Source organism: Osmia lignaria, chromosome 11 (assembly GCF_051020975.1).
Source record: "Osmia lignaria lignaria isolate PbOS001 chromosome 11, iyOsmLign1, whole genome shotgun sequence".
NCBI lineage: Eukaryota > Metazoa > Arthropoda > Insecta > Hymenoptera > Megachilidae > Osmia > Osmia lignaria.
In genome coordinates this window covers 8,654,238-8,678,659 of record NC_135042.1, presented here as the reverse complement: position 1 = coordinate 8,678,659, position 24,422 = coordinate 8,654,238, and the positions used below count along the sequence as shown (strand labels likewise).

The window sequence follows — 24,422 nt, the reverse complement described above, 5'->3', positions numbered from 1 at the left end:
TCGGTGAAATTTTGTTTTCGAAAGAAGTCGAAAGGAATACGGAAAGGGTTGATGTGGTAAGCCGGAAGAAAGACACGCAGAGTGTAAATGTGTAAATGTGGGTGTGTATGGGTCACGGGAGAAAACGAAAGGAGCAAGGCTATGACGCACGTTCGATCGTAGAATTACGAAGGAAAGTCCAATGACTCTGTCGGATTCGTTGCGCTTGCTCGTCTCTCTTTGTTGAAAACTGCCCGATTCCGGTCCTATATCCGGCCGGACTGCTTTCACTTTCGATTTTTTTCAACATCTCTTTTTTTCTTCTCCCGTAACAACCCACGATCTTACCCTCTCCCTGTCTCTTCGGAGGAACGTTGGTAGTTCATATAAATGTGGTCAAACGCAAGCGGATGCGTCGCATTTCTTCAAGTTCATGCATCAAGGTGTTATTGAATCGGGATCGTGGACAGAACCGTTCTTTCATCGCGTTTCCATTGAAAAGGTGAGAATCGTTTGTGTGCAATATTTTCCCCGGATTATCGCGATGATACTGTTAACGATGGTGTTTTGATAGATTCGATTAAAAACTGAAATTCCTGGATCGATCACTTTTCGTAATCGTGTAATGATTGTGACGTGCTTCTGATATATGAAAAAGAAATTGCGATATGTGAGATTATGGCTACCATAGATTGTACGCGATGTTTATATCTTATCCAGTATAGCACCTCGCTATAATTGCAGTTTCCTGATTCCTAGCAGAAAAAATTCTAAATCCTTTAAAATACTCTAAAATTCGAACCTTTCGACTTAAACCTCCAATGGCAACACCAGGTCAATCTTGATTCAGACATTACGAAACCACGCAACGGTGCTTCGACTAAAATTAGACATTCAAATTCTTCGATGAAAGGCTTTCGAGCATTTGAAAAATATCACTTATAACGACACTCAAAATAGTATAAAATTAAATTTAAATCATCGCCATTTTAGCGATCCATTGTGTAAGGATTAAAAAAGAGAACTTTGCAACGGTACCACACGAAAATTGGAAATTCGGTAATGATCGATGGTTGATTAATAGTGTACGTGATCGGTGTAATGAATACCGCGGACACGCGACCGGAATAGAAGGTTACGGACCCGGTTCCTTTGAATATCGTGCTCCGATTGGTCCGTCTAACTAACGGAACATCGGAATCCACGGCGCGGTTACGATCGAAGCTGTTCTCCAGCAGACACTCGAGTGCGGTTCGTGAATCACGATCAACGTCATTTTTTCTTTTCCATTCCCAAATCGTTGCGCCATGTCGTTCTGGAAACCAGTTACTTGACAAAGTTTGGTAAGAGTTGATCCTCCATTTTTAATAATTTGTTTCTTGAAATTTTGCTCAAAAAAGGACATAGTTGTTTTGAGATCGCGCTAGTACCAGAACACATCTCGATCATTCGATCCGTTTCGTTTCTGTCGTTCTTTTAAACGACGTTTACAGAGCTGTCTGTTTACAAATAATAAAATGAGTGTCGATAAAGCTACGTGACTGCAGGTGCAACGTTCAGGTGAGCAGCATGCGACTAGTGCAGTTGTTGGTAAACCATGGTCTGGTGCTCTGGATACTGTTGGTACCCTGTCTGTCGGTCACCTTCGAAGACGGAACTTCCGGTGACGGGGCTGAAGGACGCGGTATGTTCTTCAAATTCAAAATTTCATAGCAGAACTTGGAGATTATTAATAATCTTACATAATTAACGATAGCAAATTCAGAAAGATGAATATTCGTTTCTGTTTCGTTTGATGATTGCCATTTCCTTTCTTTTAGAAAATCATACGCCGGAGGTACAGGAACAATTACAACAGCAAATACCTTATAATAAGACCCGACAAGGGAAGGGTCTGTTCGACTGGATTGGTCTAGGAACAGGACGAAACGTAGATCCTTATATAGCGAAAACGAACAAGGGTTGTTTGAATGGTGATTTGGCGGAATGCTTCAAATCCCAGGCCCTCAGTTACTTTTCCGATTTCTTTGATCAGCCACAGTATAATTTGAACGATTACGTGAAGGTTGTAAGGTTGTCCAGGGACGTAGTGAAAGAAGTCAGTCGTCAGCCGTACGAATACTCTGGAGAAGCGAGGTACGCATAAATTTGCTGAATTCAACGATTTAATCCTTTCCTTTGCTAACATTTTTCTATAATTCAGGTCCAGCGACTCTGAATGGGACCAGCTGATGAAATTCGCGTTAAGAAAAGCGGAAAAATTCGTGAAAACCGTGGCCATCGAGTTGCAGATTCCATCCGAAGAGACTGGAGACAACCAGGTGTATGCTCCTCGATTTTTAGACGAGATCGCGGATGAGATCGACACGCTTGAAAATAAGAAGGATACTCTCTTCTGTGAGTCCTCTTCATCCTTATAAATTGTTGCTACCATCAGGATTAAATTATTAATTTAATCTTTTTGTAGCTCGACATCAACTGAAGAGGCTGCTTATTCCAATGCTGATCGTGTTGAAGCTCTTCAAATTGAAACTGCTCTTGTTCCTCCCTTTGATCCTGGGATTGGCGTCCTTTAAGAAGTTCCTTGGCTTCCTGGCGATCGTGATACCCGGTGTGATCGGTTTCTTAAAATTGTACAAACCTCTCACGCAAAATTATCATCCTCCGGTTTATAGCCAGAGCGGAATCGCTTATCCTTATTACAAGGATAATTCGAATCCTTACGAGCAGGGTGCTCATCATGGTTCGGAGTACCATGGTGGTTTTCACGGTGATACCGTGTCCTTTGGACAGGACCTTGCTTATCGAGGCTATCAAGAGTATCAATCGTAGACGAACGCTCTCTTCGTTGCTCAGGTTTTGTAAAGAACCTGATAGTTTTATATTTTTTAAATAGATTTATTTAAGCCTTTGAGAACGAGGATGACTGAAATAATTATCCCCAGTTTTATAATATTTATGATATTTAAGTCATTCTTGTTCTTGAAGATATATTTCTAGACTTTCATGACATAAGCTCTCTTCTAATAGCAATAGGCGTTGTTGAATTAACGTTTCGGGAATTGGAGATTCTTGGCCAAATTACGTTGCCATTTTTCAATAGACCGTCATAGATCATTTACAATTAGTTAAAAAGACGCTGACGTTTCTCATATATTTTCGTTAGTGATGTATATAGGTATATTTTTCTATCATACGTTTTGAATTATTTATTGTGACAGTGTTTAAGGAATATTGTCAGCTTAGCCTTAAGTTAGCAATTAGTAACAATAAACTACTGTTCCTACGAAAATTGATGACCTTTCTAAGTTGTCCATTTTCTGTATTTTTTCTGCGGTTCATCATAATAATAATGTTTGGAGCTGGAAATTGCGGAAAAACGAGGACATCGACCTCTGCAGCCTGCTTAAACGGATTACCGCTATTTTGATTATTGTACATCAATGTAAATTACATTGTCATTGAAAATTTGTAGTTTCTTTCTGGTCCCTTCGAACTGAATTGTGTATCAACACAGGTGTAATTTCTCATCCCTTAATTTTAATTAATCACGATGCCATCTCCTTGCCTTGTGAAAGAAATTCACGTCGAAGGATTTTAACGTCGTCCATACATTCTTGTAGCCGTTTCACCGCGTGACAAGTGGCCGGGTTCAAAGCGTGAAAATCTCGTGTCGCGAGGATATCACGCTTGATTCTCTCTTTCTGGTGTCGGCAAAAGATGGAAGGAACGTGCACGGGACAACCGGTTGAACGCGATTCTCACTGGCGATCCAGAGAATCGGATGGAACGGACCCGTTGACCAAGTGGCCTCATTCGATCAGAAGACCGGAAGCGGTCTGCCGTCCCGAGGCGATGCACGGAAAACACGGAAAGCCGTGGCACTCGAGGCAAAAACACTCGATTTTGCGAACCAGTTCATCGTACACGAGCCACTATGAAATCGTGCACTTCCTTCAAGTTGACATTCTTTAGGGCTACCGAGAATCACGAACACGACACACTATGAATGTTCGACAAAGAAAAAAAAAAAATTCGAATCGCATTGTTCAGTTGTCTGTATAGAAAATTGTGAAAAATAAATGTGTCATTAATCGAGTAATTAATTTTTAATCCTTCCCACTCATTCATCCTCATTCCCGATCTTCTCGGTCAGAATTTTTTACAAGAAATCACGCGATTTCTCTCCATAATATTTCCATAATATTTCATTATTCCATACCGAAAAACCTCCGACGATTTAACGAAGGCCCGCAAACGGGGCAAACCTGTTTCACAGTAACGATCAGTGAAAATCCTTATCGATCTCCCGATGCTCTCGCGACCCGCAACCGCACCATTCTATACGTTCTCGCGATAGTTTCACTTTTAAACCCGTCGCTATTAAACACGCCGCGATATCGCGGTCGATCGATCCGTTCGATTGATACTAATATCGAGACGATCGGTTACTTCCCAAATTTAAATTTCAAGTTTACCATTTTGCACCATTAATATTATACCAATTACCACGATACTATTCAATAAATTTGCACAGTTGGATGACCCCGTGGATGTCAGTGACTGAAATCAAGGCCGCGAATGGGCTTCCCACGGTGACGAACGCCCAAGGATGACCTTGATAACGGCGGGTCCTTTACGTCACATAGAGGGTAGAATGCGAACTTTCCTGTCTGCATGGTCGAGCGATCGCGCTAAATCGTGTATATGAACGGTAACGTGCGCGAGGGGAAAAAGAATGAGGGAACAAGGTTACCTGGAGAAAGTTAACGAAACAGGTAGATATCAACGGCGCTCGAGCAATGCAAATCGCCAAGATTCGCACGTGACCGATTCTTTTGATATCTTTTTCCGTTTTTCGCCGTGGTCGATCGTTTAATTCTCATCGTTTGACCGGCGAACGGTTCGAAGGAAACGGGATAGGCTTCGTGTGTTCTTGATGAGACGTGGGAATGTCAAGCGTTATCTTCCTTCGATCCTTTCGGCTAGCAGAAATTTTGCTAGGAACAGGCAGGAATTTTAATATTCTGAAACTTCTGTCACAAATTGAAATTTTTAATTAAAATTCAATTTTGTTATAAATTGTAGCAAATTCTGATATGGAAGCTTCTATTATCAATGAGGATCTTTCAATAAATTAATTAGTCGTACACACCCTATGTCTAACTGTAGGAGCTACCTACTGAGTAATTAATCGTCGATGTTGATTACGATCGGCTCTGTTGAGTCGCTGGAATTCTAGCGCGAAAGTGTGTTATTATATTCGTTCCTAATTTTTCTCACGCCAAAATAACTTTGGTGTGCTTCTCGTAACTAGTACCGAATCTATCGAAAGGCGATCGGAAATTTCACCGGAAATCGGTCACCCACGACGTCTGGCGACTCTGACAAATCGTTCGAGTGGAATTCGACGTAACGGTTCGTGGACTACCAAAACATCTCCATCGTACACCGTGAGATCCAACCATGGTCGCTGCGAATAATCGGTCACCATGTACGATTCCACACCGGCACACTTTTTCTGAATTTTTTGTAACGATATTTGTTGAGATTAGAAATGGCGGGAAGAAGGTGGCGCGTTTATGACTGCGTCGGTTCTCAAAAATGAGGACGAGTCGCGTGCGATATATTTTCATATTCGAAATGCAAATTGCAGTCGCGATTCCTTTTGGAGATGAAAGTTTTCGTCTCGTTGCTTATTTGTTACCGAACCCAGGTCATTCGGTTGTCGATCGAAGAAGTTTAATTAACCCTGGGTAATTTTTAGACGTAAAATAAAAATTCTGAGGATTGCATCGGCCACTTGTCTCTCGCGAAAGCAGCCTGCATAAGAAAACAGGTTCGATTCAAGAATGAAAAGCGGATATCGTTGTTTTTCTGCGAGCTCTCCCTGTCCGGTTCTTCTGGTTCCGATCTCGACACCGCTAAAGCTGAACTGTAACTCTGTAGCATCATTCAGAAGTCATTTATATCGTGATAATAATTTTGAAATTGATTAACTGTTCTCGGACAGTACCATTTATCATTCGTTACACTCCACAAGCTCTCTTGCAAATATTTATTCGACGTATCAAGACGAAGATTACACGGTGGATTCTTCGCAACAGTATCGGATGAATCGGTTCGGTACTCGAACTTTTCTAGACTCTCGCGAATACCAGCCACGAACTTGGCACACTTCGTCACACACGCCTTCTTCCTGGCGTAATTGTTTCTTGTTACGGCACGCGGTGCCGCGATATTTACTTTCTTTACGAGCGTAATATAACGCTGACCCGTTGCTTTCTAGAGTGTTTTTCACCTCGATTTGAATCCGTATCGTGTGCCAGCACGGGAACAGTTCCGTGCACGTGTCGCGAATTTCCCTTCTTTCTTTTTCTTCATTTTTCCCACGCGTCGTACGAACGAAACGAAGAGGAAGAGTCTAGAATCAAAGAAAAATGTGTCTGTCCTGAAATTAGACGAGTAAAGAGTCCGTGAAATGGCATCGATGAATCGTGCTTTTCCCCTAACCCAGGCGTGTCGTTTCCACGGCGTTCATCAGCTGTCTACGTAAATCATTCTACGCTCTCTACGCGAAAAATCAACGGCTGGGAAGATCCTTGATGAGCGATAAGAAAGAGAATGAATGTCATGCCCGTTGAAAGCACGTAAATCGTCTAGATTTCTTCTAGCAACGGTTGCATGAATTTTCGTCCGACACTGGTTCATAATCTACTTAACAGGAATAAGTGGTCAGGTCACGTAGAAATATCTCTCTACCCTGTATACCCGAACGTCCCACCTGTAAACGATGAATCGCATCCGAACCGTAAAGATTCCATTGAACGCGTCTGGTTGCACGTTGGGTCGCAGTCGGTGTACCGAAATGGCTACTCATTCGGCCGATGTCGCGCGTGCTCCACATACGTGACACGGTTCTCGTGGCGGGTCGTGGCGGTTCCCCAACGTGTCCAGGAATCTTCTATGCGTGTAATACTGGCACGCGAGTGTGTGCTGGTAAGCCAGGCAGGTAACAGCAACAACAACAACAACAGTCCGTACACGGTGGAAGCGATGTCCGTCGATGGTGTCCCACGAAGGTGTCCAGGGGGAACCAGTTTTGCACGGCTACACGACGAAGAGAACGAGAGCCTTCACCTTGGGATATCAGGTCGCTTCTCTTTTCAGCAAGTTTGCGCGTAGAAGGAGAGGCAAACAGTCGTATAACACGAATCCCACCACCAGGATTCCGATCGACCAGTCAGCCAGCCAGCTCGTATCAAAGGCAAAAGTGGGCACACCACCCGCCCTCGTGTGGCCCGCTCCCTCCTGCGGGATGGTGGTGGCTCGACGGTTGCGTGTTGCACGTTTACGCGTTTGCTTACGCGTGTATGCCGTCCGTATACGCCGTTCAGATCTACGTATATAAAGTGGCCGGGGCGAGACGACGGGTCCAGAATACTCGCTACGCTCGATCCACGCATCGGGTCACACACGCGCTAAAGGGACGCTTGCGTAGTGCCTTAGTTTCAGCCAGGAAGGAAGGAAGAGAGAAGAGGCGCCGTCCCTTCAGCGTGCCCTCGACCCAGCTTCTGTTTTCTCAATCAGAGGATCGAAATTCAGGTGGGTTCCTCGTTGTCATTCAATCGTTCTTTGGATTCGTTAAATTCTGATTATTTGATCCTTTGGGAATGGACGCTAATTATTTTATTTTTATTCCTTTTTATTAGAGCTATTGTGTTGAGTTTGCAAATTATTTTGAGGGTTGATGTTGAAGGGTGTCCTAGCAATGATTTTTTAAATCATTCCTTTTTCAAGATTTAACAGTGACCTTGATTTCATGGTCTGAAATTAATTTTTAAGTTGAAAATAATATAGAATAGCCAACATACATTCCAGCAAAAATGCCTTAAAATATTTATAAATTAAAATAAGAAACTTGAAACCAGTCATTTTGACTGTTTCGGTAGCTCTAGTGTTAAAATTGTTAGACGATTAACCGGTCCCTAGCATTGAACAAAGAATGATTTTACAGAGCAACAAGATGAAGACGATTATAGTATTCCTGTTGATCTCCTACCTGTCCGCGTGTCTGGCGAATCCGTTGGAGAAGCTCGACAAGATCAGCGTCCTCGAGCAGCAGTCTGTGACGCTAACGGATCGAGCGAAATACGAGGAGGAGTTGCTTCGTAAATTGAACTCCAAGTGCTCTCAGAACGACGTGAGTAGCTGTGTGATGCTGAAGCTTGTGACGTACATGAACAAACTGCTGAAGAAGGCGTCGATCGAGTTGACCGACGACATCGAGATCAGAAAAACTAGCCAAGCGTCCGAGGAGGTGATCACATTCGAAGCTGGTAGAAGCAAAGACGACGAATCCGAGGTCCTCGACCTTGTTGCGAACAAGGTGTACGCGTTCGTCAAGTCTAGAAGCATCAAATGGAGGATTCTTCCAGAAGACGACGTCGTTGTTTCCGCCTCAGAGGATGAAAATGGCTCGTTGAATCTAGGCCTGTCCATCGAACGAGCGGATAATGTTCCTGTTCAGGATGGTAATTATCACAGGAGCTAGAATTTCTTTTAATTATCGATGGTGATAGATCCTTTCTTCGCTCAAGTGTCAATGATTCAAGACTGAAAATTCACTTTGACACCCGGACAATTAAACCTCCGCCACAAAACAAAGATTCCTTTATCCGACAATTTAGTCACGCCTCATCAAACTTTACTACCATAGAAAGTCCTCGACGTTTACCTTCCTCGACGAAAGCGACAACAATCTCATTTGATATCTCGTTTCAGGTCGTGGGAAGAAGAACAATAACATGGGGCCGCTGATCGCTGCTGCGGTGCTGAAGATCGGTCTGATCGGTGGCTTGGCATTCAAGGCACTCGCACTGTTGGTCGGCAAGGCGCTTCTTCTCTCCAAGATCGCTCTCCTCCTGGCTGGTATAATCGGCCTGAAGAAATTGTTCTCGCAACAGAAGCACGTGACGTACGAAGTGGTCGCACACCCTCATCACAGCTCCAGCCATACCTACAGTTCGGACCATGGACACGGTGACAGTTACTCGAGCGGATGGGCCAGAAGTTTCCATGGTCAGAGCCCGATTTCCGGGCAAACGGACGCCCACGATTTAGCCTACTCGGCCCATGCTAAATGATGACGAGTTCGAAGATCCGAATTCGTGGTACCTGATTCGAACCTAACTGGCTTTCGTCTGCTAGACCGAGTCGGGTCCTCGGTGTCCATCGATTCTTGCCAACACGTTCTTGCCGTTAGATTTAGTATTTCATTTTCTCTTTGACTCCGTCTTTCTCTAATTCTTCCTACCTGTTCTTCAATTTTTCTCACTGACCGTTTTCATTTTTCTTCCTCGAACGATATCTTTGCTTTCTTTGACCATCAACCGACTGACAATTGACCGGACTATGTTTCGACTGACACAACATTTGACTTCATTCATCCATTGTTTCCAGAAATGTTTGAAAAATTCAATCATGCTTCGAACGACCGACGGACGAACAAGACGTTCCCATCGACGCGACAAACGGACGTATACGCTTTTCTCTAATTACACTTCGTTTATCAACTAATTTATGATTAACTTATTTGTCCGTCCCTCCAACGAGGGACAATGATTGTACAATAATGTTGTTTTTATGTTATTTTTTTTTTACCTGTATAAATAAATATTTATTTCTTTTTTGTAACGTGTCTATATCTTCATCTACCTTCCCACAATTTACATAATTGACCGGGTGAATAAATCATGAGATGATAAAAAGATGCAAGTGAAGATAATTGAAAGGAAATTTTAACCGAGTATCGTTGCTTTGAATTACCGTAAATTAAAAGTAATAGCTGAGAGTTTATCGCAATTATCCTGTTTGAATTGGAAATGAAACACGTTCCGCGTTTATTATATTTAAACATAATGCAAATTCTTGTAACATTTGTGAAGCGAACATGAAACGAATACGAAAAGCCGACGAGTTAAGTAGATTACTCGTTATCCGCGGATTTGGTCTGTTTACGATCTAGAAATAGTTGGAATCGACTTTCTATTAAGAATCGTTTACGTTTCCGTTACCAACGATTTTACCGGTCAAGCACAGTTAATCAACCGGATATTCGTATGAAATTTACCGCGTGCAATTACGAAAAATGAAAAGAATATTGAAACTTCTTTTTCAAGAATACGAAATATTTGATTTTCTCAGTTTACACGTGCTCTTGACAAAAACAATTCAGATATCTCATTTTATATACAATATTCTTCGGATAAAATTGTTCAATATGCCATGATCGCGGTCGATGGAGTATTCGAAGTTTCTCTGTACGAAAAATATGCCATGTTCGTTGCTCCGCATTGCGGAACTTAGCGGGACTTTAACGACAGGTGTGACGATAGCATCGAGTTACTCTAGGAATGTAATTCGCCTCTCAAGAATTCTACTTCTTCATTTAACGAAATTTGCAAATTCACCGATACTTCCACTATTACCTTTTCGAAAATAAGAAAAGCTCTATTTTCAAAGGATATTATCAGCTGTTTCCTTAGAATGATATACACGTTATGAAACGTGACCTGGTATGCAGAAAAATAAAATAGCTAAAGATGGATACCAGTTATAGCAAGTATCCGTGTCTTATCATTGTCGGCTATCAAAACGATAACACGTGATTTTCATTAATACCTTGATTACTGTGGAGGTCACTGGTAATTGGCAAAGTAGCGAATGAAAAATGAGATAATTGCTACGATACAACTCTTGCTCAGTTATCTTAATTTTCAATTTATTATATAAATCATCATGCCAAATTTGATATTCGTCGATAAGACGATTTCTAGGACATAGATGTCGCTCGTTGTTCAATTTTGATCTTTCCACGTTCGGAAATGTCAAAGATGATCGGAACGAAGGGAAAACTACCAAGTTGTTCGAACAACGCGTGAGGTATCCTTCATTCAAATAAGTCGGCCTCGTTTCGTTCAGTCGCTTTCTCCGGCTCGATTGGGAAGGATCGGGAAGGAGATGACGGTTCGATAAGGGACACCCAGGAGAAAGAAGGTGTCTTTCTTCTTGGGAGATCAACTTTCGGTTTCGGGTACAACCGGGAGAAAGAGGAGGCTGTCATCGTTGACCCAGTTTTCGATTCTCGTAAATTGAAGGAAAAAAAGAAAATCGACACGTGGATTCAGCCTCGTGTCCTGTAGACGGAAAAAAGAAATAAAACGAAACTTGCTCGACTATCGAGAGCAGTTTGGAAAATTCGTTAACGAGAAGAATCATCCGCGGAGACTTACGATGACCTGGTTTCATTTCGATCGAACGTTTTCGACGTATTCAGAGAAATTCGTCGCGAGAGGAGAAAGTATCGAATATTGATCGAATCCTCTTATTATTAACACAAGGATGTTTAACGTACAACTATTGGTAACGGTGTCGACAAGTCTGAATGATCGAACGTTTCGGGGTCGACACACATTCGAGAGGAGAAAACCTCTCTCTATACGATGGATTCTAACGTTCTCCTTGCGGTTACGGAAGTGCTTAGAGAAACTTCGGATCAATTAGAGATCTAGGCTTTCTGATTGCGAGCTTTTGCTAGGCTGAATTTAATTGCAATGAGAAAAATACTCGACACCCGCTATCTTAGAAACTTACGGGAAGAAAATTCTGAGAAGAAAGTTAACAAACATAGTTTCCACAATAATATTGCAATTAAGGAAAAATACGAGTCAACTTGGACTTTGAAATTAATTGGTTGTTCGAAAAATGATTAGATTGTCATTTCTAATTTTATTTATACATTCTTAGAACTCGCATCTTTAGTTGCAGCCCGGGTAGAAATATTAGAAAAGCCTAGCAATGGAACCTCGCTCTCGACATCGCGAATACCCCAAAGGGACATGGTGAGAACGAAGGGACGAAAGAAGGGTGGAATTTTCGTGAAGATTCGAACAGAAGGGTGTGGACGAGGGTCGATCCGTGCTTCAGGGATACACGATCGTCCGTGTGGCGTGGTGTCGTCGCGAGGAACGAGCGAACGGTTTCGAACCGGGCCTAGTTATACCTACCAGCCAATGTTACGTATATACCGGTGTATCGGCGAGTACACGAGGGGAAGTGGAACAGAAGAGAAAGGTATGCGGCGAGATGAACTAGTTTCGGTAAGCGATCTTGGCCTGATGTCGATCGGGCCAGACCGATCAACCTTCCTCCCACTGTTCTGCGTTTTCCATCGGGAAGGAACAGGAACCGACTGAAAGGGTTCCACATCGATTACCTTTCCGCCTAAGTAATGGATACCGTCTAGGATGCGATGGAAAAGAGACTTCATGGTAGCTAATATCTGGCGCGGACATGCCGGTCTCGCGTCTCTCCTCGACTCTCGTGGAATCCGTTAATTGCGATATTGAAAGATGAGCAGAGGAAAGCAGGCAACCGGCTGAGCCGACCAGCCAGCCCAGCCAGCTCGGCGTATCGGTGGATTCGAAATCGGTCACCTTCTCTTCTGCTCCACTAAAAGTGACGGAAAGAGAGAAAGGAAGAGACGGTACGGATTGAATGGTATCAAGAGACTCGCGTGCACTGATATCCACTGATCTAGAACAAAGAGACTACGGGAATACGCGCGGTGGAGAAAATCGGCACGAGTTGAAGGAAGACAGGCAGGCGGAGGCGTTGGTTGCTCGGTAGCGAGCCTACTCGGCTCGCACCCGCTCGCTTCGACCTCGCAGCCAACCGCGGCGTAACGCTCTAAAACGTCTCGGAAATAAGAATTAAAAAGAATCCACGAGAGGATCGTCGGACCGAACGAAAAATTGCCGGCTAATGCACACGCTTCGAACAGAGAACGGTCTGCCCGGTCTGACGTCGATGCTCTCGTTGCTTTTTTCGTAGTACAATCGCCGACCAGCTCGTGCAACTATATAAACGTGATTTGAAGCCCGCTTAGATGCACCACTCGGACCTCCACCGTAGGTTCCGCAGGATCTACCGCATCTTTGGCTTCGTTTACGTTTATCGTGTCGCGTCGCGTGATCGTAATACTTGACGGGAATTCGGCGCGAGGCTTGTTGTCGGCTTGAAATTCGAGGAGGATAACTCGACAACGAAAACCATGGATTGGTTCGAGAACGGCACAGGGCACGGGGTACGCCGTCGTTTGGCCCTGTGTCTATTGATCGTCTGCGTGCTTTCCACCGCGACGTCCGCGGACACGAACGACACCAAGGATGTTTGGAGCGGATTCTCAACGGGATGTTCGAGCACGGATGCCAAGAATCTGTCCGTGTCCTGTTACGGTGTCAGGATCGTCAGGAAGATCGTCCAACAGCTGTTGGAGAAATCCAGCAAGGAGCCGAACATCGAGATATTCGACGGTGTCAGCCTGGTCGAGGTACCTGGTTCCGGACCGGCCAGAAAGGGAAGGCTGATGAAGGGATTCGGTAACATGGGCACGTTGGTGCAGTTCCTGGAGGGAAGGGAGCTGAGAATAAAGCTGCCCAGCATCTTGCCGCAGAACATCGAGAGCGCTCTTCAAGAGAGCCTGCCGGTCGATCAAGGTTGCTTGAACATCCTCGCAGACGAGTATCTGTGGGTATCCAGGAGTACATCGAACTGAGGAAGTTTATTTTGTTTTCAGGAAGAGGAGGAGGCGGCGGTGGCGGCGGATTCGGGGGCGGTGGCGGCGGAAAGAAGGGCGGCGGAGGTGGTTACATGATCTTGGCGCTGATGATGGGTAAGATACTCGTGTATTAATCTTGAATTCAGCTTAATTTCAACTTTACTATTCTTTTGAAATACTTTTAACGAAAATACCTACGTAAAGATTTCATTAATATTAATATTAATTAATAAAAATGTTAAGCTGTAAATTCATATACCATATTGCCACGAAGAATGTTGCCTTCATCTGACACTGAAGAGACTAATGTTTCCTCTTCTGTTCCCAGGAAAAATGATGGCGGCTCTGGGATTCGGTGCTCTCGGTCTGCTAGCCATGAAAGCGTTAATGGTTTCCGCGCTGGCGTTGATGCTGTCGTTGATAGTCGCCGTGAAGAAGTTGGCCAGCGGCCATGACAGCGGCGGTGGCCACCACGTGGTGTACGCGCAGGACGTGGGTCATCACCACTACCGCAAGAAGAGATCTCTCGGGGAGGAGGACCACGATCTACCGTACAGAGGATACGCTCACCTGTTCGCCGATTCACGAGTGCTCTGATGCGATCGACGCGCGGATCATCTCGAAGAAAATTCGATGATCCTCGGACGATGGACTGACGCCGTTCGAACGACAGTGACGATGACATTAGTTGAGACTTAGTGACCGGGACTGACGAACGAAAGTGACGATTTGAAAATTTCTTGCCGCGCGTGACACGCGTTTGATGACGGGACGAACGGTGGACGAGACGGACGCTGAGGAAACCAAAGTACACGTACAACCATGTTATTTATTACACCATCCTCTACCATACTCATCTTACCCTCTCTTTTGTACCATTTATTTATTTGCGCAATCGAATAAAATTATACGAATAATCAACGATCAGAAAATATCTCGAAGCGTTGAATTTATTGCCACCAGAGGGGGAATATCGGTTGTTATCGAGAACGATGGACCCGAACGGATCCGGATGTTTAGGAAAACCGAAACGAGAGAGGATCGAAGGAGGAAAAGTGTGCCAACCAGTCAGCGTGCGTTGCATATTTCTTAGGTGTTCGCGATTTCAAACTCTCCCCGTATATTTCCTAATCGAACGGATTAACAAGCATAAAGCGACATGAAACTGCAGCTCTTTCTTGCCTCGATGATCCGGATGTCGGCGATGGTGGGACGGTTGTGGGTAAGCGTGTCTCGCAAGTAGCACGATGCCACGGATTGTGTAACAAATCGTGCTAAGTGAAACGTTGTTCAGGGAACCATGTACCCAGGAACAGTGTCTAAAGAGTGATATTAATTGCTCTACGCTCTCGTACAATTTAACCATTAAGTCCAATTAACAGGTTCTTTATCATTCTCTTAATCTCGGTGGAAAATTAATTTCTTGGAAAATTTTTCATTCGACGCTGATTGAATTAACAATTCGTATCTCGTGATTCTTCTTTTCAATTTTCGTTTATTTTTCCGATGGAAAATGATGGGAAGGCGTTGATGGAAGTCGTTGGAGCGTTCGATCGAGAGAGTCGACGGAGTTCGAGAAGGGTACCTCTTTCTATGCACCTTTTCCTCCCCACTTACGGATCTTTTCTCCCACCTGTTACCATTTCCTTCGAATTAGGCCCGTTCTCCACGGTTCTTCTCGTTAGCATCGATCTGGAGGGAGGAAAATCGTCGACGGGGGCCGAGACCCACTGGCACACATTCCGGACGCTTCCTTTTTTGCCTTTGAAATATCATAAAACGGGGAGAGCCAGCTTGAAATCGGCTCAGATCGCGTCGCGACTTCTGCGCAGGCGCATCTGGCGAACGATGAACTTCCGACAGCTCGAGCAAGTGCAATCAAGCAACTGCAAGCATGTTTCTTTGCAGATTTTTTCTTATTTTTTTTATTAAGGTGTCAATCGTTAAATACAACTTGTAACGGGGATATTTTACCCTTATGAATTAAAATGGTAATAATATAACTTTTTTTAGAATTTTAATTTTCCAAAAATGGAAACTTTCATCTTTGCTCAGGAGTTACACTTTCACTTTCTTTCTTTCACTAACAAATAGAGGATAATTAAATTCACGAACTTTGAATTTTTTCTTTCCTTCTCTGTTTGCTCGTTACAGATTCCATTAAATTAGAGTTCTTTGACCCAATTTCCAGCTTACACTCTTCTTTAACGCGTCAACCGCATGATTCTTCGATCGAGAGAAAGTCATTTCTCTTCCCTACGTGTAAAAAAGCAGACACAAGCTTCTCTTCTTAATAGAAAATCATCTATTAACAAATACACTAATTGTCCAAAGAAAATTAATGTCAACTCGTCGTGTCCTGTTAACAAATGAAATTCTATCAAATCATCGTTGTTGATGAATCACGTACAAGAAAGCAATCCGACAAGATCATTAGCGCGAAATTCACTCGGTCCAGTCAAAATGCTCGACCTACTTAAAAGAAAGTAACTCAAAAGCAAAACCGTTCGCGTCTACACGTTGTTCAGCTTTCGTTTTCTTCTCTTAACACCCATCCCTCTGTTCGATTACCGGGCTTTATCAATGCCCGATTGCTACTCTGCTTTCGTTTTCTGCCGTTTCAGAGACAACTGGCAACCAGAAAGATTAAAAGTTTTATAGCGCCGTAAATTCGGGCGCGACACGACTGACGTCATTGCTAAGGAAAAACGAAAGTTAGAACGTTTTCGTGAATGAACCAGCGAAATCGGTACGCGTTAGTCGATTTCAATTTTTGCAAATTTCTACTATGAAAGATTTCACCAAAGACGAAGGTGCCTGGTGATCGTTGCAACGTTCCGGAGGATTTGACGGTCACATTTGACCCGATGGCCCATTAATATCTACTATTTGGCACGGTAACGATCGGGAGAGGGGCCCGTTACATTCCACGCTCATTACCGATGGAAATTTAAAATTCAAATCCGTCGACGACCGATTTTTCGGATCGGGCGCGTGTCAAGCGGAAGCCGCTTCTTTTCTCTGAGAAATTCCTCGCGCAGCGGGTCGCTGACTGAGGTTAGATGATCGAAACGTTGAACCGAAAGCTTTCTAAGCTGAAGACCCAGCGATATTGGAATTCGTGACTCGAATCGAGCAATGATTTACAAGCAAAATGGAAATGTTTCGAATTCCTTAGACAAATTGAAGATTTTTGAAATTGCAGATGAGGGGACGAGTTTCTGATGCAATGCAGAGGTTTATTCGCTCGATGTGACCCAGTTTCGATTAAAAATAAAATCGTTTAGAAAACTAATCCGCTTTTCAACGAGAACGAATGAAGATCCGAAGAAGAGTCACCTCGAAAGTAGCACACCTTCGTACGAAATTTCTTCGCGCAATTGAAACACCATGTTACAACTGCACAATGGCCCATTCGGCGACGAGAACAGTACCCCGAACGAGCGGATAATCAATAAAATTCGTGTCGACAGCACGTACAGAATCGTCAACGAGTTTGCAAAATTTGTAACCTTGACCTCTCCGTCCAGTATTCAACTGTGAATGGAAATACTTCCGTAATATTCAGGAATTATGATAGAAAATATTGAATCGCGGAGAGGAATCATTGACCGACTTACGAGACGAGTTATACTTTCGCGTCCAAGTTCGTCATTCGCCGGTGAACGATCGTTAGAACCGCGAGTAAATGACAGGGAATTCGCAAGAAATCTTGCTTATAATACCCGTGTCATCTCATTCTGGGTTAAGATAGTCCGCTATTAGCAGACCACTGTCATCGGACGTTTCTCCGCGAGTCCTGAGTGAAACTCAACCGGTCGTATGCTAAGCGAGCTCGCGCAAAGAGAAAAAGAAAAATGTTAATGTCCCATGTAGCGTAGTTTATTCACCGACACCTGGGCCTCGTTTTTCGGGATTTCGTTTCGCGAAACGTCGTGGAATTCGTGAAAGGAATTGAAAAAATTCAGACTTTCTATGCTTCAAAATCGGCCATTTGATACGCAGTTACCGAATATTGGACTTCTTCAAGAAGAATATTTTTCTTCTTGATTAATTAATGACAGAACAAAAATTAGTGAGTCATGAATGCATTCTATGAAAATTGTGAATTATTACAATTGAAAGTGCATCCTGATACTCGATATATCTAGTCCACAAATTCTTTGAATGATGTAGAAATTCTTAGAGAAAAGAACACGAATGAATGCTGTAAAAAGCAACGAGATAGAAACGATCGACATCCGGTAAAGGAAGGAAATAAAAGAACTGTACAGAGCGTATATAAGTCATCTCACGGTGAAAGTTTACATAATACGTTTAACGAACGATATCATTGATGGTTAATTTCGCGATCCTGCAATGGCAGCAGCCTCCTTTCATCCCGGTTTCGATGATCGTTTCTAAGCATCGCTGATTTTACCGTGTCGGGGCGTGTCGGTGGCTTCGGCCGTTCCTTTCTGCTGCACGCGGCGAAGGAGAAACCGTGGTTTTACTTTTTAACGGCTCTCCTCTGCCACGAGAACGAAGGATCGGCTGGAAAGGATCCCGGAGACGGTGGTCGGTAGATGACCGAGAAAGGATGAATGAACAGTGACGTAAGATCGCGCGAATTTCCTTTTCATCCGGTCCCTTCAAGCGCGGCGAAAGCTTGATTAGCACGATTGCCAGCGGTTCTTCTCACGAACTTTTCCCCGACCAGACGATTATGTCAACTCGGTTAACCGAGTTACGCGACCACTCTTGACTCTCATCCCAGTCGATGATGTTTTATTTCCTCCATTTCTTTTCTCATTATTTTAATTACCATATAGAGGCCTTGTTTTAACCCTTCCATTTCCATACTTCAAATTTAAAAATAGGAAATACGAAATGGAAATTTTCGAATTAGAAACTCGTGGGGTAAAAAATTTCCGACCGAGGTGATTGATCTAGTTTGAAGAAATCAAGAAAGTCCAAAGGTGAAGAAGCGACACGAAATCGTTCGATTTCCTAGATCCGTAGAAGAGAGTCACGATTTGGACGAACGAAGCCGGAATTTCGATGGGCAAGCTCGGAGTAACGAAATTCCATCCACCAACAACGGTCAGGATTTCGCAACCCGAAATTCCACGGCCGCTTTGTAATCGCTTCAGGTCGGAAGGAACGAAACGAAAACGACAAGCGCCGTACGCGTTATCGGCTGGCCGTGAGAGTCGCGAGGGGTCAAAGTAGAAAGTGGTGTCCGCGTGTTCGCCTCGATGAAGGTCGGATCCGGGATGTTTGAACCTGATCTATACCAGTTTTCTTTCATTCATGCCGATCGCCATTTCGTCGTTCGTGGGAGAGAGTACGAGCTTCTCCGATTTCTGACACTTCCTTGGAAAAATAACCAACCTGATGAGACTCGTAAACCGTTCACCGCGATTCTTCCGATGATCGAAGACCGTTTCGAATTTGCATGTCTAGCTTCTTCTACCGTTGTTCCCTACTTTTCTGCTAACCTTTTATCTGCCAGCGTTTAGTGCTGTTAGCTGGTACACGTTTTACCGCTCTACGAGCTATTGTTAATTGGAGAATCTTCGTTAATTACCTGCCTTCATAAACTCTCTTTTGACGCGGAGAAAACAGGCGTTGATGGCTACTCCGCGCGTATACATATATAAATGTTTATAAAGAAAACTTTTATATTTATGAAATCTCAATAGCACTATTTAGTCACTTTCGGTTGGCTCTCTAATCTAGGTCACCTCTAACTCTCCCCTGTCTAATCTCCAACTCAGATTGACCCTAAATCGCCCTTTAGGACCTCCTCCTTCCAGATCCACGTCCACGATGTTCGTTTGTCTCGGTTCAACGAGCGGTGGGAAGATAGAGCGAAGAAAGCCGTAGGAATATTCCTAGACGAAAGATAAAAGGGAAGAGAAGATATGTCGGCCAGCCCACCTTGGTACCGTATTCGTGTCTGGTGTGGGCAGGTCGCAGGTCGCGGGGCTCGATGGGCGTCGCAGAGGAACACCTGGGCCGAGAGAAACACCTATCCGCTTCCGTCGCTCGAACAAGCACTTTCGTCAACGACGACACCGACGACGTGCACGAGCATTTGTGACGACGCACACGCTCGTGCACGGCAAATAGAGAGAAAAAAAAAAATACCAAAAGGCGGCAAGAGGTGGGGCGGCGACGCGGACCGTGGGTCGAGGAGGGGCCCGCCAAATATAAGCTTAAGAGATCGTACGATGGACCACACGAAATTTCACTACCGACGGGACTGGTTTCGGAAAACGTCGGTCATCCACTCGTATCTGTATCACCGTTCGGAGATATTCGTCTTTAGTTGCTTCATTCCACCATGAAGTTATTCGCGATCGTGTTTCTAACGGCAGCCGTCGTCCTAACGACAGGGCAGAGCATCGAGGATTGCCTGAAGAGCGACAGCATATCCTGCGTGCAGAAGAGCCTCTACAGAAAAGCGAAGGAGTTCTTCGACAAGGACAACTTGGAACTGTTCAGTGGTGTTAGTCTGGTGAAGAACGGAGACGAACAAGCAAGAAGCTCCAGAACTGGCAAGGAATTGGTTCACGATCAGGAGATCGACGCTGCTAATAACGTGGCCGACAGACAGAGCGCTCTTGAGAATTTCGTGACCGAGGAAGCCGGTGAATTCTTAAGTGGACGTAGTCTCAGGGTAATTGAAGCATTTCGTTGAGTTGATGTAATCGATCCTAATTGTCTGATGTAATATATATTTCTGTGTCTATAGATCAATCTCGCGCCTACTTTCGAGAAGATCGGGCAATCGGCTCGCGCCTTCAGCGACTCGGCACCGGAAGAGGTGCGTCAAGCGGTCAACGAAATCGTCGAAGGTAAACTTAAAGAAATCTATTTCTCGATTTAATCGTATCGAAATTCTTTGAATCCTCAAAATCGTCCAAGCGTAACGTTCTTTTCTTCTTCGCTATAGGTCGAGGTAAGAAGAAGATCCTGAAATCGATCCTGCCTCTTCTGATCGCCGCGAAAGTGAAGATCGGAGCGTTGGCCACCCTCGCGTACTTCGCGATCGCTCTTATAGCGAAGAAAGCGATCTTCGCATCCCTTATATCCCTCGCCATTTCCGCTTTCATCGGGCTGAAGTCTCTGTGGTCGAAGAACTCTTACCACGAAATGACTCCTTACAACGGATGGAACGGAGCCGGAGCTAGCGGGGGTTGGTCCGCTCCAGTTGCGAGCGGAGGATGGTCGTCCGGCGCCTCGTGGGACGATGGGCATGGTTACGCGCAGAATCAAGCATACTCCGGCTACCATCATTAACGTTTTTCTTAGTATCTCAACCATCTTCCTCTTCTCTCTTCATACTCTCCTTACCTCCTTTCCTATCCTTCTCACTTCTTCCTCTTCGTTTCTCATCGATCCACGAGGACACGATAGAATCGGGACGATTCCTTCGACTGTATTTATTGTTTATTTATCCTCTGTTTAATAATAAGCGGACCAGGGACCATCCGGTCCCGTGTAAATAATGCGTATCATAATTATTCGTTATGCGTGTAGAATGAAAACGAATAGAGGCTAGTCGCGGCGCTTTAGCTCGATGAATCCGAGCTTAACGAATTTTGTAAGCGCGGCTGCGAAGCGCAATCACACGACCACAGTTTAATCTCTTAACGAATACCACGAAGCTGAACACCATCTAGTCCAGTACGATTTAGATGAACTCTGTTCTCAAGTGCTCTTACCTGAATGACATGAAGTGCTCTCATCATCATTGTCTTTTTTTTTTTTATTAATTTGTAACGCATGTTGACAACGAACCGTCAAATACAATTTATAGAAAAAGAAAAGAAAAGTAACAAAGAGTTTGTCTCGTTCTCAATCGATTCCGGTCGAAATCGAGTTCCTTCCGTACGAAATCATCCCGGATCCACGGCGAAAAGAGAAATCACGATCGTCGCCGACTTTCCAACCTTCCGAGAACCTCCGAAACGGTCGCTCTTTTTTTTTTTTTTACTTCGTCCCTGCCCGTCTCTGTTCCTGTTTCACCGGCGAAATTTCAACGGCCTCGAAACCGGCCTGGCTCTCTCGTCGCGGCGCGATCTCGCGGGCGAAATCGAGCCGGCCGAGGTGGACGACGAGATGGAAATGCCAGATGGCTGCGCGCCTCGAGGGGAAAGTGCACCGGCAAGGTGCACATCCGGTCGTGCGACGCGGTTTTCCTCGGGACTCGCGCGGGTCGACAGATCGTGGCTAGCGTTCGTCGTTCCGAATCGGGTCGAGAGGACGGACATTCTAGTAAATCTTTCGCGAACGATGTCCTTAAGTCCCAGATAGGAGGAAAATGAGCGACTGGAAAGGAGGTTGACGCAAAATTGTCGTTTCTTCCGTCGCGATTGCGAGTAACTTGCTTCGGGGCCGATAGTAAAAATCCTTTTTGCCTGAACAACTCTGTATTTGCACAGCCGCTGATTAGCGGTCGAGGAAGGTGCGGACGTAAAACGGAAAGGAAATCTTTTCTCCATCGTTTCTTGCTGCCTCGAGGCGATCCGTGACACCTGACGACAGTTGACGATGGCTTCGATCGGCGACAAAAATAAGTGGACCACTGATAGGTACTAATTAGGTTCAATGTTCCGAGTATTATGTTATTCGATAGAACGAAGGTGAAACGAATCGAGAGAGCAAGAACGTTCGTGTCACGGCTCGTTACGTTCGCCTGTATCGCGACAGGATCGTGAGGGATCCGGAGGAAAAAAAAGATGCGGTATTATTTTGAAAGGAAGAGGAGACTTTCGTTAGTGGCGAAGTGACGCGGGGAGAGAAGAGGTACATTAATCGTGACTCGGTATTCAGGTAACTCGTCCCCTCCGCTCTCTCGGTTTACGCCATCCCTTTTTAACAGGAATCAATACGAAGGAATACACAAAGAGACGCGCGGTATTTAACGCGTCGAAATGTTCCGATTCATAATTAAAGAAGAGCCGTACAAGAGAAAGTATGAGACCTAATCCTTTTGTTCGACGGACTTTCATGGCGGTAGTCGTTTTAATCGTGATAAAGGGAAGAAACGTGAAGGGAAACCCGTTCGAAACGTAATTTTTCGTCCGGTTGACGTTTACACGGGCCGTCGACCTCGTAAATCTTCCGATCCCGTGGAACGTCGACGGGAACGCGGACAGAAAAATCAGAACGCGTCGCGTTCGCCCCGTTAAACGTTCGTCCGATGTAAAAGCAAGGCAAACGTCAAGGAAAAGAATAACAGAGAAAGAAAATGTCATGAAAATTGGCGCTGAGCCTCGGCTCGCGATGCTGATGAATAGAGACTTTCTTTTGGTATTCACAAAAGCGGAATTTCACCTAGCTTCGAGTCCTTCTATCTCATTATTAGAGAGTCGTAAAAGCGCCACAACCGAACGAGCTGTTTCGCTCGTATCTGAATCTCGGTACGGTTCTCACGTCACGATTAGTAGACGGCAGTTTCTCATGCGTCACTGGGTTACTAGATTCCCTGCTCGCTGTTGGATTTCCTAGTGCCTTATTAGCCGCATACCAGCTGCAACGGAGACGATAAATCGATGTTCAATCGATACGTGAACGGGGCCCTTCGGAACTTGCTCGTACGACGATCGCGTGATTCGAATCACGTGAACCTGTAAAAATCTGGTAAAAGCGCGACACGGATTCTTTCGTGGAACATTCTGTTCCCGAACGAGTCTGGAAATTGGAAAGTTTTGCGAAACGACGCTCGATTTTCTGTGCGTCCACGAAACGGGGTTAACCGCGTTGGACGCGTGTTTCGATCTATCGCATTCCGCGTTTCGTAAATCAAAATCGATATATTAGAGAAGAAAGGAGGTCCTCGAGGAAGAACTGGTACGATCGCGTGTCTTAATTCGGTGACACGCGATGCGTTCAACATTGCCACCAGGATTTCGAAACAATCGTCCACCGTTACTCTTTCCCGCGGTTTCGTTCGCGTCGAGCTAGACTCTCGGACGGTTCCTCCGTTTCTATCCACCCAGAAATCTATACGATCTGACCCACGATTCGTGAACCTCCTCTTTCATCTCTCATCTTCGTGCACGTGTACTTTCGATGACCGTGGATCTCGACTTTCAGCGACTTTCTTGATCGACCCGAAAGTGTGCTGCTACCTCTGTTCCCCTCGCATCAGCTTCGTAACTTTTCATTCCGCTCGGATAGATAGTTATAAAATTCTATACTCCAAGAAAATTCTGGTTAAATCCTCGCGAAAGCAAACGTTGCCATTTGGGATAAGAATAATTTGAAAGAAAGCACAATGGTCGAAGCAGGATTTCATTCAGGATACCGGCCGCCTGGGATACGTTCGCTTTTCTTCACGTGCACGCGTGTATCGGCACGTAAACGCTCGACGAAGCTTCGAGCCGCGCGTCAGGTGGATGATTTCGCCCGGGGCGACGTTCGCTCTCGAGGACCGGGCCCGATCTTGATCCCCGAAACCGGCTGAACGGAGAACGTCCTTTTGGACGCTCCTCGAGGTGCAACAGAGACGATCGGACGCCGACGGAAGGGAACGGATCGAGACAGGTGGACGAGGCGCGAGGAAGAGAGACGAAACAGCCGAAATGATCGCCCGACACTCGACCCAGTTGTAAATGGGTGAGCGACCCCGTTCCCCTGATAATATCTTGCGTCCATCATCTGCCGATGAAGGTTTTCGATGCTGACTAAAACGATTGACCATCGTCTACGATCGAACCGCGAATCCTCCGAAAAAAAACGAGTTAGAGCGTTCTAATAAATCGTTCGATTCGTTGAACATAATTTCGAGGATTAGTAAACTGCAGATGTTCGTCATAGGTTTCTAATT

The 24,422-nt window shown here is 44.8% G+C and overlaps 4 protein-coding genes across 5 annotated transcripts; all 4 read left to right on the top strand.

The window, feature by feature from the left end:
• Positions 1 to 389: 389 nt before the first annotated feature.
• Positions 390 to 4,037, top strand: Osi2 (DUF1676 domain-containing protein Osi2). 2 transcript variants are annotated; one of them, XM_034323258.2, is made up of 5 exons: positions 390 to 481; positions 1,527 to 1,663; positions 1,800 to 2,115; positions 2,183 to 2,376; positions 2,447 to 4,037. In XM_034323258.2, exons 1-5 carry the CDS (start codon positions 390 to 392, stop codon positions 2,809 to 2,811), a joined length of 1,104 nt encoding a protein of 367 aa, XP_034179149.2. In that variant the 3' UTR covers positions 2,812 to 4,037. The 2 variants fall into 2 exon arrangements, with proteins under 2 accessions (XP_034179149.2, XP_034179150.2); XM_034323259.2 differs by lacking the exon at positions 390 to 481 and adding an exon at positions 1,208 to 1,322 and having other exon boundaries at positions 2,447 to 4,036.
• Positions 4,038 to 7,400: 3,363 nt separating this feature from the next.
• On the top strand, positions 7,401 to 9,662 carry LOC117603839 (uncharacterized). Its single transcript, XM_034323349.2, has 3 exons — positions 7,401 to 7,584; positions 7,997 to 8,513; positions 8,764 to 9,662. Exons 2-3 carry the CDS (start codon positions 8,006 to 8,008, stop codon positions 9,123 to 9,125), a joined length of 870 nt encoding a protein of 289 aa, XP_034179240.1. The 5' UTR covers positions 7,401 to 7,584; positions 7,997 to 8,005; the 3' UTR covers positions 9,126 to 9,662.
• Positions 9,663 to 12,866: 3,204 nt separating this feature from the next.
• LOC117603689 (uncharacterized) lies at positions 12,867 to 14,300 on the top strand. Its single transcript, XM_034323072.2, has 3 exons — positions 12,867 to 13,528; positions 13,582 to 13,714; positions 13,929 to 14,300. The coding sequence occupies exons 1-3, from the start codon at positions 13,094 to 13,096 to the stop codon at positions 14,195 to 14,197; spliced, it is 837 nt and encodes a 278-aa protein (XP_034178963.1). The 5' UTR covers positions 12,867 to 13,093; the 3' UTR covers positions 14,198 to 14,300.
• Positions 14,301 to 19,831: 5,531 nt separating this feature from the next.
• On the top strand, positions 19,832 to 21,396 carry Osi6 (DUF1676 domain-containing protein Osi6). The gene is made up of 3 exons (XM_034323261.2): positions 19,832 to 20,264; positions 20,340 to 20,442; positions 20,541 to 21,396. The coding sequence occupies exons 1-3, from the start codon at positions 19,929 to 19,931 to the stop codon at positions 20,885 to 20,887; spliced, it is 786 nt and encodes a 261-aa protein (XP_034179152.1). The 5' UTR covers positions 19,832 to 19,928; the 3' UTR covers positions 20,888 to 21,396.
• Positions 21,397 to 24,422: the final 3,026 nt, after the last annotated feature.